The sequence below is a fragment of the Impatiens glandulifera genome, chromosome 1 (genome assembly GCF_907164915.1).
Source record: "Impatiens glandulifera chromosome 1, dImpGla2.1, whole genome shotgun sequence".
Taxonomy (NCBI): Eukaryota; Viridiplantae; Streptophyta; class Magnoliopsida; order Ericales; family Balsaminaceae; genus Impatiens; species Impatiens glandulifera.
The window spans coordinates 127,578,666-127,596,652 of NC_061862.1; the positions used below are offsets into that span (position 1 = coordinate 127,578,666).

At 35.2% G+C, this 17,987-nt stretch overlaps 1 protein-coding gene across 1 annotated transcript; it reads right to left on the reverse strand.

Annotated features, from left to right (window-relative positions):
- Positions 1-1,105: 1,105 nt before the first annotated feature.
- On the reverse strand, positions 1,106-6,991 carry LOC124927973. The gene is made up of 5 exons (XM_047468489.1): positions 6,825-6,991; positions 2,997-3,172; positions 2,165-2,348; positions 1,626-1,732; positions 1,106-1,513 (listed from the first exon to the last, which is right to left on the reverse strand). The coding sequence occupies exons 1-5, from the start codon at positions 6,894-6,896 to the stop codon at positions 1,426-1,428; spliced, it is 627 nt and encodes a 208-aa protein (XP_047324445.1). The 5' UTR covers positions 6,897-6,991; the 3' UTR covers positions 1,106-1,425.
- Between the last annotated feature and the right edge of the window lie 10,996 nt (positions 6,992-17,987).

Below are 17,987 nucleotides of genomic sequence, written 5' to 3' on the forward strand. Positions count from 1 at the left end.
TTTAGAAATAAAATTAGGAATCATACTATCTCTAAAATACAAATATAAAATACATTTAACAAAAGTATATATTTTCAATACTAACATTCACGCCAAAAAGAATCCTCAACCTTTAACATTATAAAAATATATATAAAAATTAATGTGGAAGGTAAACTGTTATATGTTTATATCATTTGGTTAAATTTAAATTATAAATGATAACTAACTTGGTTGGTGACTTATGTGATCAAAATTTATATATATATTATTTTTAATCTTATATTTTTTTTTATTAAATCACACTAAGGTCCAATCTCCTATTTGTTTAAAACAGGTTGAAAATAAGAATCATATTATATTATATATAAAAAAATCTAAGTAATTATTATTTTTTTAAATTAATATTTTATAGCAATCATTATCACCAGTATAATCAGTTTTAAATATTGTAAAAATAGTTATATATATATATATATATTAATTATGAAATATATAATTTCAAATGCATTCATTGTCTATTTGTTTATTAATCAAAATATCAAATAATTCCTATTTTTTTAATAAAACTTAAAATATTAAATATAAAAAATATATTATAAAAATTTAATCCAGTAATCAAATTTTCATCAAACAATATTTGTGATTCATAATCTAAATATAATTCAAATAACCCCAAATAGAGTTTAACCAGTTCACTACCATGCTTGAAAAAAATCTTACAAACTCTGTTAGTTTATTTTGATTTTCACAAAAGTCCCACTTTTAGTATTGAGTTTAGTACTAACAGAATTTGTGAGACTTTTGTGAAAATCAAAATAAAATAACAGAATTTGTGGGACTTTTGAAAATCAAAATAGAGAAACTGCAAGACTAAAATATTGAGAAAATCTCTAAAAGTCGGTTTCAATTTTATACTTTATAAAAAACTTACTGCTAAATAGTAATAACTGTAATTTTATTTGAAAAACAAATATCAGCTATATATACTTTTGAAAACAAATAAAAAGTAACTGAATGTATATTTTTAAATTTTGTTAACTATGATCGAACCAAAACCAACCAAACTATTCGATTGTTTTCGGTTCGGTTTACTAAGCCAATATATTTCTAATAAAAGAGTAACTTACATTAAAATCGATTTACTTAACTAACTGATCCATGACACATTTCTCATACTCCAAGTCTTTTTTTCATACCCATCAAATGTTGAAAAAAATATCAAAAGACAAAATCCAGTAAGAGAATTGAAATTGGGTCTCCTAAACAGGGGGCAAACAATAATCTAGTAGTAGAATAGAAAACATTGACATTTTGAGTGTTAATTTTAACATCACTCAATTTTTTTTATTACCCCATTTCTCTTCTTGTTGTTTTTCTGGTAGAGCAGTTCTTGAGCATACAAACCAATTGAATTTGTCCGAAGATATTGTTTCAGCATAACTATCACAATTGTTCCTTTTGATTCCTAGACATCAAATCAACATCAAGCTCGACTTCCATCACAGGCAAATCCCTTCGCATGCCAAATAGACTGGAGGAAAGACGTATATAACTAAGCTCAATAATGTATGAATTCCCCCGTTTCTTGCAAGTGTATGCGTAAATTAACATAACATCTGTTAGTATATATATTATTATCTCACCTGTTCTCCACTGGACCATGATCCACAGCTGTTCTCAAGCAATACACTACTCTACCAACAATGTCGGTCACAGACATAGGACCATATGTTCGACTGTCCCTGGCTTCCTGCAAACAAGGGAAAACATAAAAACAAATGAATGTGAAAGAGAACATTTTCTTAGGATGAATAGGGTATCTCGGAAGACATTTTCTTGCCGTCATATCTCATCATCAATTAAATCATTCAAATATTAACCAAACTACCACATTACCTTACTTCTTTCATAATGTTTTAAAAGATAAATACTCTGGATATTTTTGTCATTAAACTCAAATAACTTTTTCATCAAACAAGCTCCTAATCCCATTCTAGGCATTCCTAGACAAACCAAATAACGCTCAACTGAATGATCAATTTGGGCAAAACCATTAACAATGATCAGGAGTCTTGAATGATAGATTTGCAAACAGAGTAGTTTAAACTGGTTTAGCAAGAACAGTATGTATATGAGAGGCTCTAAGAAGAGAGAGGAAATGTCACAACAATTGACTGAATACCTTTGGCTTTAACGCTTCATTATCAGACAACACCCAACACTCATCTTTTTCCAATACAAATGGCTCATCTTTTTCATCTGTAGATACCATTTCATTCCCTTCAATGGCAGCCAACCTTCGAACAAGAAAGTTATCAGATTTGTCTGGATCCCTTAACAGCACAACATCCCCCACAAAAACATGCCTGTCACATTTGTCATTGTGATCAATTAGAGAGATGGAATAATGAAAGGAAAGAAGCTGTGGAATAAAAAAGATATCAACAGTGGCATCACTTAGAATAGATTCATAGAAGAAGCTAAGTATGAAGCTTTGTCCATGCCTAAAACCCCAAGAGAAAGAATAATAGCGTGCACTAAGGGCTTGTTTGATGAATCCAAATAACCCCTTCTCTCATCATCAATCACTTCATTAATCAAATCGTTAACTAAAATACTAAAACACACTTACTTTATTTTTTATAATATTTTAAAATATTAAATACAAAGAATATTTAAGGCATTTAACCCAAATAATCAACTTTTTTTCATCGAACAAGGTTCATTTTTATTTCAAACAAGCTCAAGTGTTCTAGGACAGTGGAAGTGGCACATTTTTTATTTGACCTACCAAACACAACAGTACAGCCTAAGCTTATTATCATGCTCATCTACTCCTAGATATGTTTCTGAAAATAGGACTCTTACAGGCCACCTAAGTCAAATTTGAAAAAAGATACGAGGGAAGTTCAATGCAACCGCAAAGGGACATTCTTATGGCATATAAGCTTTCAGCAATAACAGGGAAAATAAAGAAGTCATTTTATTCCAGTTGGGTAACATTAGGATTTTACGTTGGATTTGGGATTGGTATTTTTCGGACCAAAAGTGTTGCCCCCTGCTCTGTAATTGTGGGTGTCATTTCCTCTCCCCCTTTGTTCCAGTGCAGGTATGTCAACCTTCCTTGTAATAAATTTTTCCATATCGAATCACCATACTCAGTTTTGGCAATTTGGCCCTGCCTGTAGCCCTGTGTGAACAAAATAAGATAATCAGTTCAGGAAATCATTCAGAAATCTGGTTCCAGCATTTAATATTACCATCATAGATCAGTAGAATCAAGTGAGAATATAAATTAAATCCACAAAATTTGAGGTCATAAAGAGACAAGAACTTGAAATATCCAAAGAATTCAACATATTCTCATCACGTAGTCCAAGTGAGCACAAGGCCTGCAACCACTGTATGCATTTCAGTCAATTTTGTATAAGAACCAAATTAAATCCTTGAACAAAGCACTCAAGAGAAACACTATTTATAGCAATAGTTTCTTGTGCTTTCGTTTAGTCTTCAAGCACCTGATGAAAAATCCACCCAGCTCCAGCAATAAATAATACAAGAAAATCAAAGTAGGAGCATTCAATAAGAAGGCTAGTTCACTTATGATTTGGATGTAAATGAAGAATGTTATAATATATATATGTGGATATATATCCTAATAATTCTTATAATAAAAAAAAATCTTTATAGAATCTGGATGGTCTCATACTAAGGTTTCTTCGGCATGAACTATGGACATGCTACAAAACAGTGATACGGGTCTGCTAGATACTTATGTTTATGCGAGGCAGGAGGTGAAAGTGAGGAGTATGGAAGGCAGAGATGTTTCAACATTTGTTGGGAGACAATTGCTTGTCCTGAAACAACCAAAAACATAGAGTCGTTAAACCAAATATGGAAGAAGGTATCCATTGATTAAAAATCATTCTATTTGTTGAAAATAAAGCATCTCTTAATATTATGATTTCTTGTCTAACCTTGTTGCCCTGGTGAATGTTGTGGCACGTTTAGAAAAACAACAAAGGGACTCCACTTGGGGGTCTGAAGCATATTATAGGTCCAATTCAGACATCTGGTGCATATTATAAACACTAACCTAATATTTCCCTATCTCATCTTACTGCTGTAACTTACTACCTTAGTCTCTCTCTTGCCTATCTGTTAAACCACCGGCAACATCGACAGCCCAGCTGCAACCACCGGCGTCATCGACAGCTACCGCCCACGATCGACAGCCTCGCCTATCTTTATTTATTTCAATATTAAATTTATATAAATATTATATATATTTTATTTTTAAAATTTTTAATAATATGTGTATCCTAAACGTATCGTATCCTATATTTTCAAAATTTGCCGTATTGCCGTATCCGATACCCGTATCCGTGCAACATAGAGTATCGCCAAAAGCGTCTTTCTTTTGTTGGTCGATTTTTCAAGGAGCTCCAAATGTGGAGACAAAGATTAAACATAAAGGGGGTCTCTTTGGCATGTTGATACTCTTTATGCAATTCAAATGAGGACCTTTTGCACCTATTTTGCAGTCTCATGAAGAGATGAATGTTTGGGAGTTGGCTACTCTTAATGCCTGATGGAAACAACAATCTGAGTAAATTTAGTAATTTCTTTGAAGGATGGTCTCTGTTGGAGTACCTTGCAAAGAGAAAATAGTTAGAATTGCTTTGTTCATCACAATTATTTGGTCCATTTGGATGGAAATGAACTGTTGATTATGACAAAGGGACCACATATCCACATCAAATCTCGTTTATTTAATTTTATGATCAAATATAGATTTTTTTAAAAATTTTACCATTTTCTACCATGGGAAATGTGATCTTCGGGTTTACTGTGGATTTAGTGAATTTTTTTTTTTTCAAAAGAAATGATTTGGGAATTCAACAAAAAATCCATCTATGGTTATTCAAAATTGTGAAGACACTGGCTTGGCTTGGCGAGATGTTGGTGGTTGAAGATGAAAATGAATTCGGTTTCATTGGTTCAATGGAGACTAGTGGTTGTAGTGCTCCTAAGAATGGATCATAAAGGAATATACTTGGGACAAGGTGACTTTTTTAAATAGGGTGGTGCACAAAGAATTACAGTTCTGATGGTAGATGGTGGTTCTAGAATGTTATTGGTTCATGCCTTGACAAACAAAAGGTGGAGGAGGAATATTTATTCAAATGGCCACAGGAGTTGCAGTAGGCAGAGCTCTCGGACCTACACGTTTCGGAATCCCCAACAAGATGCACACAAGAGATCATACTTTGATAGGGACAGAGTACGAAGGGCGAGAGCCCAAACCAAAGGAGTTTTGTCATGGCAACCGGAAATGAAAACATGGAAGTTGATTAGCAATAAAAAGAAGAGGGAGAGAAGTTCATGTGGTCAATTTAAAGTTCAAATTTGAATCAAAACGGGTCAAAAGATCAAGAGGAAAGCATAAAGAATTCGCATAGATGAAGGAAACAACAATTAGAGGTGAGGTGGTCAAAGAAGATACTATCAATGAGAAAAAACAAAATGAGGTTTTTGTAAATGGCTAAATGCACCTTTAAGCTTTTTAAATGGTCTTAATTTTACCTCTCAATCTAAATATGAGGAGAAGCGCATACAATGGAAAGTAGGTTGGTGATGGACCCGATGGTGGCTGGTCTAATAAACACAGGGAGATAGACAGGGATAATGCTTTGTGACAGCCAGTGCTGCAGCAGTCTAGGGAATTTCTAACATCTATGAAGTGGGAGAATGTTCAAAGGAAAAATACAATGGGTCGCATTGTAAACGAAGTATTCTTGGACCATTTTTAAATCCAATAGATTTATCTAGTCAATTGATTATTATTCAGGGTTCTGTGGCTTCATATGAGTAATTCTTATGAAACCTGAAACCAAGTTTGGATAGCTATTACGGCTTGTTGCAGACTTCAAATCAGATTTTGGGGTAAAAATCCTAATATTTTTTATCAGCTGGCTATATGCAAAGAATGAGAAGAATGAGGAATTAATACAATCTGTGGTCATATATTCATAGCTTACCTCCATAGAAATCAAATAAGTTAGGAATCGTAGACCTATCGAGTTTTTTTGCAATATTGTTGGTTTTGATTGGATGGTGATCCGGAAGGGCTAAGGCATATGGGGTGCAAGATTGTGATTATATTTTCACAAAGGCAATGTAGGTACAAATATAAGATACAATCAAAATCAAAGTTGGTTTATGCCCTTGAGAAGATCTAATAGTCAATGAACTATGATTGTGTTACGTGTAAAACACGTATTAGAATAAAAAAGGATAAGAATTAAGATAGATGGCTTATAGAATTGGGGTTAAAAGGGAAGAATTGACCTGATCAATAGATGAAAAACAGAGAAGGGGTGAGAAATCAAAACAACATAGCAAAGCTATATCAGAATAGATAAGAGTATCTTCAAAAACAAGACAAATCCACTACAATGCAAAAGAATGGCCAATTTAGACACATAAAAGAGGAACTTATATGGGTTACAAACCAAAAGATTCAATTTTTCATAAGATGGATAAACTTCCCACAACTGCTATCTATCTTGCCTAATGTTGACAGCAAAAACAACACATTTTCCCAACAAATTAATTAGAAAGTTCTTGAAATCATCAATTCGCAACATATGTTCAGGAAGATGATCAATAAAACCAATAATGTAAGAAAGCTCCTAACTGTAATATATTGACACGAAGTACTAAATAGTTTTGCGATAGCATAAGATAAATGAACCAGCATAGACAGTAGTGGTGAAAACAGATACACACACGCCAAGAGAGAAATATCGAGAAGAAGAAGAAAATAGAGGAAGAGATACCTTGGATGTGATGGAAACGGAGTATTCGAGCTTGTTAGCTACGTAACGGAACCAGGTGGACAAGGAAACCATTGTAAAGTTGAGAGATTTCTTCTTCTTCTTCAGTCTTGATTGATTCCACGTTTAAACCCTCGAATTCCCTTTTCCTATTTTCGTAGCCTAGTACCCTACATAATGATGTGTATTTTCCCAAGTTGAATTATGTTGATACCTAAATAAATTGTTTTTTTCCTAAATGAAATAAAAGGAAAGAAATTTAAAAAACAGAAAAAAGATATGATGCCAATATAGGAATTTTTGAGTTTGTCCAATTGACCCTTTTTTTTTCTCCTAGTATTTCTTGTTTATGTGAGAGTTGGTGAGGTTGAATCATGTTCCAATTAGGGATTATAATTCGTTATACGATTTTCGATATGGTTTCGTTATGAATAATTTTTTATCGGTTTAATCGGTAGTTAACCGGAGATGGGACGAGATAGTATTTGTGTCTCCTCCTGACTTCACTCATACCTCACCCTTATTCTGTCTCTAACACTAATAAACATTAAATATATAACATTATCACTATATTTATTTTTCATATTTTATAAGAGTTTAATTAATTTATTTATTTATTCATAATAATATAAATTTATTATATATTACACTATATATAATATTAAAAAAATGTTTATATAATTTTACGAAAAAAAACTTTAATTTCTTTTTAAAGAATATAGTATAATGGTGTCTGCGAGGATTTTTCGAAAACAAACGGAGTGGAAATGGTAGTTAAAAATATATATGAAGTAAAATGAAGCGGGGATTGTACATATATTCCTTGACCCATTGTTATCTCTAGTCTCTACTTCAGAGATTTTATTTATCTCGAATAAAAATATTAAACATGGTTATATATATTGGACTTAAATTTTTCAATGTTTAGATTTCTTATTCTATTTGTGAGTAGCTCAAAATTTTCATTTGCTTCCAAGCTCAAGATTTTAAACAGTGAATTAGTCATAAGGATAAATTTAATGTTTTTGAATATTTTCTTGGTAATCAAAGTATCTTAATTATCATTGCTTCCATTGTATTTGCATGCCATACTTTTCTGGTGATAGTTTCAGTCAGGGGCGGAGCCAGGATGAAAAATTACCTGGGGCTACTCCAACTTGAATCTCAGATTTAACTTTCTATGTTCATCTTTTTTTTCAATAAAATTTTCACGATTATTAGAAGATGGAAACTCGTCATGCCCTCTCAATGCACACGCTTGCAAAATGAGCCACCGAGTGATTTCAATAGTTGCTGTAAACCGTAATCTGTTATTTTGTTTTTATCTGAAGACTGTGCATTTAGTATTTTGTCAATATGACAAGGATATTCATTAGATTATCAAGATATTCAACTGCCCTATTATGTGGTGAAATATTATATCCTATATGCATAACAAAAGATCATATATCCTCATCATTAACTCGCTTTCAATATTTGAATCCATCTATTGTAAATGTAGGTTTTTGGGGTTGATTATGTTAAAACAAGAAACATGGGAAACAAAAGGCTGCATCTTTCAAAGGAGAGTATTCTAACCAAGTAAATTTCTTAAACCAATGACTTTGAAATCGTCGATTTTGATTTCCAAATTTGGTCGGCGGGTACTCATCCTTAATAGATTGATATGACCCCATCTTGATATAAGCTCGTCTAATTTCATCCCTTTGATTAAAAGGATATTTCCATATCAGAATACGTAATGTTGGATCAAGTTTAAGAGAACTTACATCAACATCAATTCTAGGAGATTTGTTAAGTTCTTGAGTAGGGATATCAAATTCTTTATTTTAACTTGTTTATTAATATTAAATTATATTTTTTTTATAGATTTTTGAAATAGTTTAAAATTAAGAAATATAAAACACTATTATTATTATTATTTTAATTTTTATATTTTACTCTTATAAACAATTTGTATTATTAATTATATTGAAATAAATAAAAAATAATGTATAATTATTATATAAATATAATTTTAAAATAAATAATATTATTATATGATTTACAAAATTTTATATATAAATAAATCTTATTTATATATTATTATAAAAAAAATATAATAAATTAAAAATGAGGCCAGGGTTTGATCACCTGACCTCATATTCACATCTCAATAACATAGCCAATTGGGCTAAGACTCACATGTGAAACATATATATAAAAAAGTTTTCTTTTAGGATTTTAATTTAGGTGGGGCTGGAGCCCACCCTAGCCCATGGGTGGCTCCGCCCCTGGTTTCAGTATGATTTTTTTTGTTTGGATGATTCATCCAATAGTTGTGTAGCCTTTCAAACTATGTAAGAATGTATTATTCATGCTTTTTTATTCAACATAAAAAAGTGTTGCACTTTTTTTTTGTATGACAATAAAAGTTTCATATGAAAAAATTTCGTTAAAATTTTGTTGGTGTATAAAACTTTATTTATGACATTACAAATAGGTGAGATTGACTTATCAACAAAGTTGACAAAGTTAAAATTTTCTGAAATTAGTGATTGAAATTTCATTAAATTGACTTAATAAATTTAATTTTTCTCTCTTACCAGACAACTCTCTTTATGGTCTAGAAAATAGTTTGATAAGCTTTCTCTAAAAATAAAAAGGTTTAGAGTATAATTAATAGCTTTAAATGAGTAAGAAAGTAAGAGAAGGAGAAAGTAACGTTGTTGAAGGGGTTGCGTCCAAGTTTGGTTTGGAGGTAAGTGGTTGTGCGTCCTCAAAGGCGAGTCAAATGATGGAGAATAATGGGTTTTTGTCGCTAGGGGAAGGACGTAAGATTCACTTGGTCAATGGTCTCCCATAGGTGAGGGTGGTCCCATTCAGTCATCGTCAGCTAGTATGGCGGTAAAAAATATTATATTTTTAATCGGTTATTTTACAATTTGTTAGTATTTAAATAAGGATAGAACTGTCAACTTGTCAAGGAAATGGTATTGTATTTTGGTAGATTGATTTATATAGTTTTTTTTTTTCTAATTACTAGAGCCTCTATGCTCTTAGTAACTTTAAACTCCCATTTTTATTCAATCTATTCTTCTGTTCACTTCATTTATGAATCCAATTCTCATGTTCTTCTCTTTTCTCCTTTAAACAACTATTATTGTGGAACTAATATTACGATTGACAAGGTGATCACGACAAGTGGTATCAAAGCTTACAATCCTCGAACTTTCGCTGAAAATGGTGGAATGTACATAACAAAAGTAATGAATAGATGATGCATAAACTAACAGAACGTATCGTGACGAGGGAATCATAGTTTAATGATAAGTTCCAGTTACTATAGCGAAAGAATCTCAAGGTGAATCGGAATATTGAAGCAATATAGATTAAAATCGCTCGTCACTTGGAGGTTATGCAGAAAGATAGCGCTGAAAATTATGAATCTATAATAAAACTTCTAGAATCCAAGAATTCGAACACAAATAATAAACTAGCCGAGGACAAAGGAGGAAGTTCAAATACACCTCCACTATAGCCGAGATCTGGTCATAGAACACCTCCTTATGAGAGAGATGGTATTTACAGGAGTCTAGACAAGCAGACTGTTGGATAAAATTCTAGAACAACTGAGACTTCTATTAGTAACCGAAAGCAGACTACAAATTCTAATTCGATACGTATTGTGGGAGGTATGTCAATTAAACAACCACAAATGGATCTAGACAAATTTGATGGTTCAAACTCTATGGGATGGATCAGAAGAGTCAATAATTTTTTCGATCACTTCACCATGCCTGAAGAAGAGAAGGTAAGCTATGTTTCTTATTTCATTTCTAGTGAAGCTGATGTGTGGTTTTATGATTATCTGATTAATAATTCATTACCAAATTGGGAAGAATTTTCCGAAGAGGTGTTATAGTATTTCAAGAAGGGGACACCAAGATGTGATAATAGAATTTAATCAGTTGAGACAAACAGGAACCTTAAAAGACTATATCTATCAATGACAAGAACTAAGAGCATTATGTCACAACCCATTAGTGTCACGACCCAATCCAGGGAATGTCGAGGCTCGTTAAAGTCTTGGCCTCATAGTGTGCTAAACTTCTTAGCCCAAGGGGAGGCTCAATTGCCTAAGTAGGCCCAATGAATCTTCTATTTAAGGAAGAAATCATAAAATATTCTAATTAAGGAAGAAATTAGAAGATATATTCTATTTAAGAAAGATATTACAAGAGATATTCTAAATTAGGTAGGGATATTCTAATTAAGGAAGAAATATTCTAAATTAGTGTAATTAAATTGTAATTGTAAGACAATTCCTAATTTAATACGTTGCAAGTCCTATAAATACCTTAGAGGTATTACATTGTAATTACCGAGTATTCAATATAAAATTCTTATTATGAGGTTCTTTCTCTCTCTAAATTTTTCTTGCATTGTGTAAAAGGGTTAACTAGATAGAATCTGCGTCGATCTAGCCTAGTTCCACACGGGTCGAATTTCATCCCGTGACAAGTGGTATCAGAGCAAGGTTGTACTTCCACATTCAAGCTGCAAAAAATGGATTCACGTACTACCGTCACTAAGGTTCCGACTGGCCAACATAAGGATAAGGGATCCAAGAGGGATAAGTCCGTCGAGAGAGGTGATTCCATGGAAGCGCAAGTGACCCGTCTTGAAGAAGGCATGAGCGAGCACCAAGAAGCTCTTGAAGTGTTTAGCGCGGTGCCCGATAGAGTAATAGTGTTGGATGAGAAATGTGAAAAGTTGGAGAATGAGGTCATGGGGATCATTAACAGTTTGAATAGTAACATTCGTGACAACGTGCTGTGATCGGTTCAAGGGGCGATTAATGATATCCACCAGGAAATACTTAAGACAATCAAAGGAAAATCCCATGCAATGATCGATGCTCTCCAAAGGGAAATGATGGGAAGGCTCGATGCGTTGGGAGGTTGGATTGGGTGAAATGGAGGGGAGCATAGAGGTGCGGCACCACATCGAATGGATGTTCCCAAGCCAACTCCATTCAAAGTCTCGAGAAGTGCAAGGGAAGTGGAGGACTTCCTTTGGAACATGGAGAGGTACTTTCGGGCATCAAACATATTCGATGATTGTACCAAGTAAGAAACAACATCATTCTTTCTTATAGAGAGATGGCACTACTGTGGTGGAGGAGGCAGGAAGTAGATATTGAATGAGGTACATTGAAGATGGAAATATGGGAAAACTTCAAGACCGAGTTTAAGTGTCAATTCTTCTAAGAGAACGCAGATTTCAAAGCTAGAAAGCGGCTTAGTCAACTTGTGCACAACAGGACCATCAAAGAGTATGTGAAGGAGTTTCAGGAGTTGATGCTCGAATTACCTAGTCTAATGGAACAGGAGGCCCTGTTGTTTGTTAATGGCTTAAAAACTTGGGCGCAGTTGGAGATACAAATGACCAAGGTGCAGAACGTTTCCGAGGCAATTATAGTTGTAAAAAGACTGTTAGAGCTCAAAGTGTCTGTGGACAGGCCGAAGATCCTCAGGGATGATGATGAGGAAGGTTGGGGAGATCGCCCACATGATAAGGAGAAAGGTGGTGGAGACCGCCCACCAAGAAGGAGCATCCACACAACAACTCAAGGAGGCAAGTCGACGAATCGGGTAAACCAAGAGTCTGTTATATTTGTGGTGCACATAATCACATAAAGTTTATGTGCCCGTTTAAGGGAGGAAAGGTTGCAGCGATTAAAGGAACTGAGTCCTCTGATGAGGAAGAAGAGACTCAAATAGGATCCTTAAGTCTACTCAATGCTGTGAAGGCTAGTATTGCGGAACCAATCAAGGGAACAAAGAGGGGCTCGATGTTTGTGGATGCCTTGATCGTGGGAAGGTGCATCAAAGTACTAGTGGATACTAGAGCTACTCAAAACTTCATGCATGAAGGAGTGGCTAAAGACTTGGGTCTTCGCATCCACCCAACGAGAGGGACGGTAAAGTCTGCGAGTACAACATCCAAGCCGGTGACCGAGGAGGCTAAGAAAGTGCACACCAGGATCGAAGACTGGAATGGGACAGTCTCATTTATATTAGTCCATATGGATGACTATGATGTAGTGTTGGGACTACAATTGTTCAATTAGGTACGCGCTTGCATAGTTCTTCATTCTGATTCCTTAATTATTTTGGATCACGGAAAGACTCGAGTGATACCAACAAGAAGAGAATTAGAGGGTATGTGCATGTTCTCGGCAATGCGGTTCAGCCGAGGTCGCAAATGTGGTAAAAAGACATTTGCCACTTTTTCCAAGATGGATGACGGGGATGGGTCCAAGAGAAAAGAAGAAGTAACCGAGGAAGTCCTGATAGCATGTATTGAAGCCTTCGAGGGGCTCAAGGCCAAATACACCACACAACCATCAACTCCACAAAGTTTGACCACAAGTTACGTTGGTCAAAGTCATTCCACGTTCACTCTCGCCAAATCCTTAATAGAGGAAGCAGATCTTTCTCGGGCATCTTTGGATGAAGACACCAAGAAGATGAAGAAATGGGCAGATTTGAAGAGGCGTGCAATCGGGTTCAAGGAAGGGGACCGAGGAATAAGGAAATTACTTATGCATCAATGTAAGCCTCTACAATCTTTGCTCAAGTGGCTTGTGCGCAAATACGATGGACCGTTAAAAATTGAGCGGCGTGGGGAAAAGGTCTATCCGATGTCTAGAATTGCTGGGAAAGAGAGGATCTCTTATGTCAATTCAGGCAGAAGATTGAAGAATATCGGTCAAAGGTCGAGCCGAGGACGGCCACGGCTTAGGTGGGGGAGAATGTCACGACCCATTAGTGTCACGACCCAATCAAGGAAATGTCGAGGCTCATTAAAGTCTTGGCCTCATAGTGCGCTAATCTTCTTACCTCAAATGGAGGCCCAGTTGCCTAAGTAGGCCCAATGAATCTTCTAATTAATGAAGAAATTATAAGATATTCTAATTAAGGAGGGGATTATAAAATATATTCTAATTAAGAAAGAGATTACAAGAGATATTCTAAATTAGGTAAGAATATTCTAATTAAGGAAGAAATATCTTAACTTAGTGTAAATAAATTGTAATTGTAAGACAATTCCTAGTTTAATACGCTGTAAGTCCTATAAATACCTTAGAGATATTACATTGTAATTACCAAGTATTCAATATACAATTCTTATTCTCAAGTTCTTTCTCTCTCTAAGTTCTTCTTGCATTGTTTAAAAGGGCTCACTAGCTAGAATCTGCGTCGATCTAGCCTAGTGCCACACGGGTCGAATTTCATCATGTGACAATTAGTTGAAGCTAAATGTCTTCCACATAATGATGAGTACTACGTGAAGAGTTTCATTGGAATATTACGATCTAGATTAAAAGAGGTTTTGAAGATGGAAAGACTAGAGACATTATATCGGGCAATAAAGTTAGTTGAGGTGAAGGATGAGTTCCTCGAACCTCTTGGTAAGGAAAATAAATTGTTCACCAAATTTTCAACTCAGGCTCTAAATGTAACACAATCAAAACTTCCATGGAATAATAACCAACAAGGCTCATTTAGACCAACTGTTTACAAAAATACTACTGAAATACCAACAAGAGATCTCACGTTTGCAGAAATGAGAGAAAAACATTCAAGTATGATGGAAAATATTCCAAAATCATGTTTTTATTAATCATCTTTATCTATTCAATATTTAAGTAATGGAAGACGATATAGACGACTAGTTTAAGGCGAAAGAGAAGGCCAAACCTGAATATATCTATGATGACGATAATGATTTTCTTAAGGCTAAATAGGAGACCAAAGTCGAAAGGGTTAATAATAGGGCTTCAATTTTAATGCACTCTCTTAATGGGAGTGTTAATAATGCTACACTCAAGATTATTGAAGATCTTAAGAAAAGGAAAATCACTATATTAATCGATAGTGGTAGTACACATTCGTTTATTAATGAAGGTATTGCATCTCAGTTGGGTTGTGTTATAAAGGAAATAGTGCATGCGGAAGAAGAATATTTAGTCGATTCTTATGCACAAATTTGGCTTGGAAAATGCAGAGTCATGATTTTCTACTAGACTTTCGAATGATCAAGTTGTGAGGTTATGATATGGGTTTAGGGGTTGATTGGATGACTAAATATGTACTAGTGAGTCTTGATTTCGAGAAAAGAGTTATGAAAGTTAGGGTATCTAGCAAGAAGATTTGACTGTTTGTTGATAAGGAGGGCAGTTCATTTTATTTAATGGTAGAGGACGACGTAGCTTGAAATGTGAAGAAATGTTACAGTTGTTTTGTGGGTCAACTATTTTTTAAGAATGCTGAGCCTACAACTCTGTTATCAGTCCATTTAGAACAGCTAAGTGATAGTCAATTTCCATTGGAAATAGAAGATTTGTTATCAAAATATAAGAAAGTTTTTGAGCCTTTAACTAACTTACCTCCAAAAATGGCAACATACAATGTCATTGAGTTATTGCCAGGATCTCGACCTCCTAATCAATGACCGTATCGATATTCGTTCATACAAAAATGAGAGTTTGAATTCTAGTTGTAGAAATGCAGAAGTCCGGAATCATCCGCAAAAACACGAGTTCCTTTGCTTCTTTTGTGATTTTAGTTAAGAAGAAGGACGGGACGTGGCAATTTTGTGTAGACTATCGGAACCTAAATGAAGTAACGATTAAAGAAAAATATCATATTCCAATAGTAGATGAGATGCTAGATTAACTATATGGAGCGACAGTCTTCTCAAAATTAGATTTACGTTTAAGGTATCACCAAATTGGTGTCAAAGAGGAAAATGTACACAAAATGCAATAATGACCTTTCAAGCTCTTAGGAAATACATTTTTCATCCATGTATTAAGAAAGAAATTCTAGTTTTCTTTAACGACATTTTGTTCTATAATATCTCTCTCTTGAGGCTCACACTAAGCAGTTAGAATTGGTACTGAAAACTCTATTACAACATCAATTGTCGGTCAAGCTAACTAAGTGTGAATTTGCACTACGATGACTAGAATTTTTGGGACACTATGTAAGCAGTAATGGAGTTAAAGTGGACTCGTGAAAGATTAATTGTATTACTTCGTGGTCAATACCAAAAACAATGAAGGAACTAAGGGGATTTCTTGGTCTAGCAGGTTATAATAGATGCTTTGTGGGTCATTTTGGTATTATAAGAAAGACACTTCATGTATTTTTTAAAAAAGGTCTATTTATTTGGACTAATAAAGCAGGAGAAACATTTAGTAAATTCAAAACAACGTTAACTACTACTCTAGTATTATCATTATGTTACGACTTGTTTCGTAAGGTGTGTTTTGGGTTCAAGAATCACGTTCTTGATCTATAAGACCGGTGAAATTCTACAATCAAAGGGCAACGGAAGGTTTTCAATAGAGAATTTGGGGGGAGGGAATAAAAGAATCAAGGGTGCGAAGAGAAATACTGTTGGTCTATACCAAACAGTCCATAGTAAATAATAATAGATGAATATGGCAGAAGTTCATATCTTCATTGTTCTATTCATGGGTCCTTGGGGAAGAAATATCAGCCTTATATAGGTGATGTCTTGCCCCAAAATATTCGGTTACAACAACTTTAAAAGAATAACAGAATTCGGTTTGTAAAATAGAAAAAGAAAGCAAAACAAAATAATAAAACAACAAAATAGAAATCTGGCCCATGTGCACACTAGGACCGAGACCGGGTGCCGAGAAAGGTTGTTGGAATTTATTCTAGGACCGAGGCCTTGATTTTAGACCCTAACATTATCTCCCCCCCTTCGAAATTCGTCGCCCTCGACGAAAAAGACCGTGGTCTGTCGAGTCTGCCGAGCCTCTAATGCGCATGCTCAATATTTCAAAGAATTCGGTCGGACTTCAGCAAGTCCAGCAAGTGTCGGAGTCTAGGACCGCATTTCTTAGAAGCCTTCGGTCTTCCTGCTCCACGACCAGTCCTTCCTTCGGCCCAGCACGCCAAGTGCAGCAAAAGGGTCATCTTTCTTCCGGGCATACTCTAGAATGTCTTCAAATAACCAAGCCCAGTCCTTTATCCAGACCAGCAACACATGCGCAACAACATAGCCATGTCTTCCGACTACCTTCCTGGCTGGTGTTCGGTTGTTGGGTTGCTGGGTTAGCCCTTTGATTATTTTTTGGAAATTTTCAGCAACGTCTTCCAAAACAAGTGAAACACTTTGGCATTCGTTCTTGCTCTTTATTTGTACCATGGCAGCAACATTATGATTTTCCAAGGCCTTTTCTAGCTGGCTGCCTTGTATTATGTTGACCCGCGACCGAGGGGCACCTTGCTGGACCGAGAAAGTGTGCAAGATAATGACACGTTCATCCCTTGTCTCAAACACCAAAGGTGGGTCATCAAAATCTGATTCTTGGACGGGTACTTGAACGCGTTCTTGGACTTCTTGATGATTAAACGGGGCCACGAACAATCTGGATTTGCACCTATGATTGGGCTCCAAATTATCATTGCAAGTGTAGCGCCGGTCTTCCTTGGGATTGGTCGTCCGGTTTGTGCTCGGCCAGACCGTGTTAACAAAGCATGATTTGGGAAGCAGCGACGGTTTGGCGTTGTACAAGGGATTGCGACCGAATCGCATCAAAAGATCTTTCTTGAATTTATGCCACGTCAATGCTTCCATATGGTTGCGATTCTGCAAATATGTTTCATGCCACGTTCTTGCCTCTTTTGAGAAGTGAGTGCGGACAATGTCCAATTTTGGGACATCATTCGTCTTGCTCTCCCTAAATATTTGCTCGGCAAATAAGAGCCAGCCCTCCAAATCAGTCCCATCAAATTCAGGAATATCAATATTTGTGAGCTGGGTTGGAGGAAGGTAGCAAGAAGCAATATTATAGGGTCGGATGCGGGGATTTTGGCCATTATTAAACGCACCTTTTTTAATGGCTGTCAAACTTTTTCCAGCAGCATACCTTCTGTTCATATTTGGCAGAAAAGCATTGTGCACGGCAGCCTGTTCGGTCATATGTTGTTGTAGGGCAGCATTCATGGAGGCATATTGTTGGGTCAGCCCTTCGAGTAGGGTCTTAAGATCATCCATCTTTGCTGCTATCTGGTTTCTTTAATTTGAGAATCGTCTTGCTCTGATACCAAGAATGTTACGACTTGTTTCGTAAGGTGT

Excerpts from the sequence above, each read along its gene's own strand:
- LOC124927973 (XM_047468489.1), bottom strand. The coding sequence starts at position 6,896 with ATGGTTTCCTTGTCCACCTGGTTCCGTTACGTAGCTAACAAGCTCGAA. Across the intron at positions 3,173-6,824 it reads CCGTTTCCATCACATCCAAG|GGCTACAGGCAGGGCCAAAT; the intron begins GTATCTCTTCCT and ends TTGTTCACACAG. Across the intron at positions 1,514-1,625 it reads CATGGTCCAGTGGAGAACAG|TCTATTTGGCATGCGAAGGG; the intron begins GTGAGATAATAA and ends TCTTTCCTCCAG.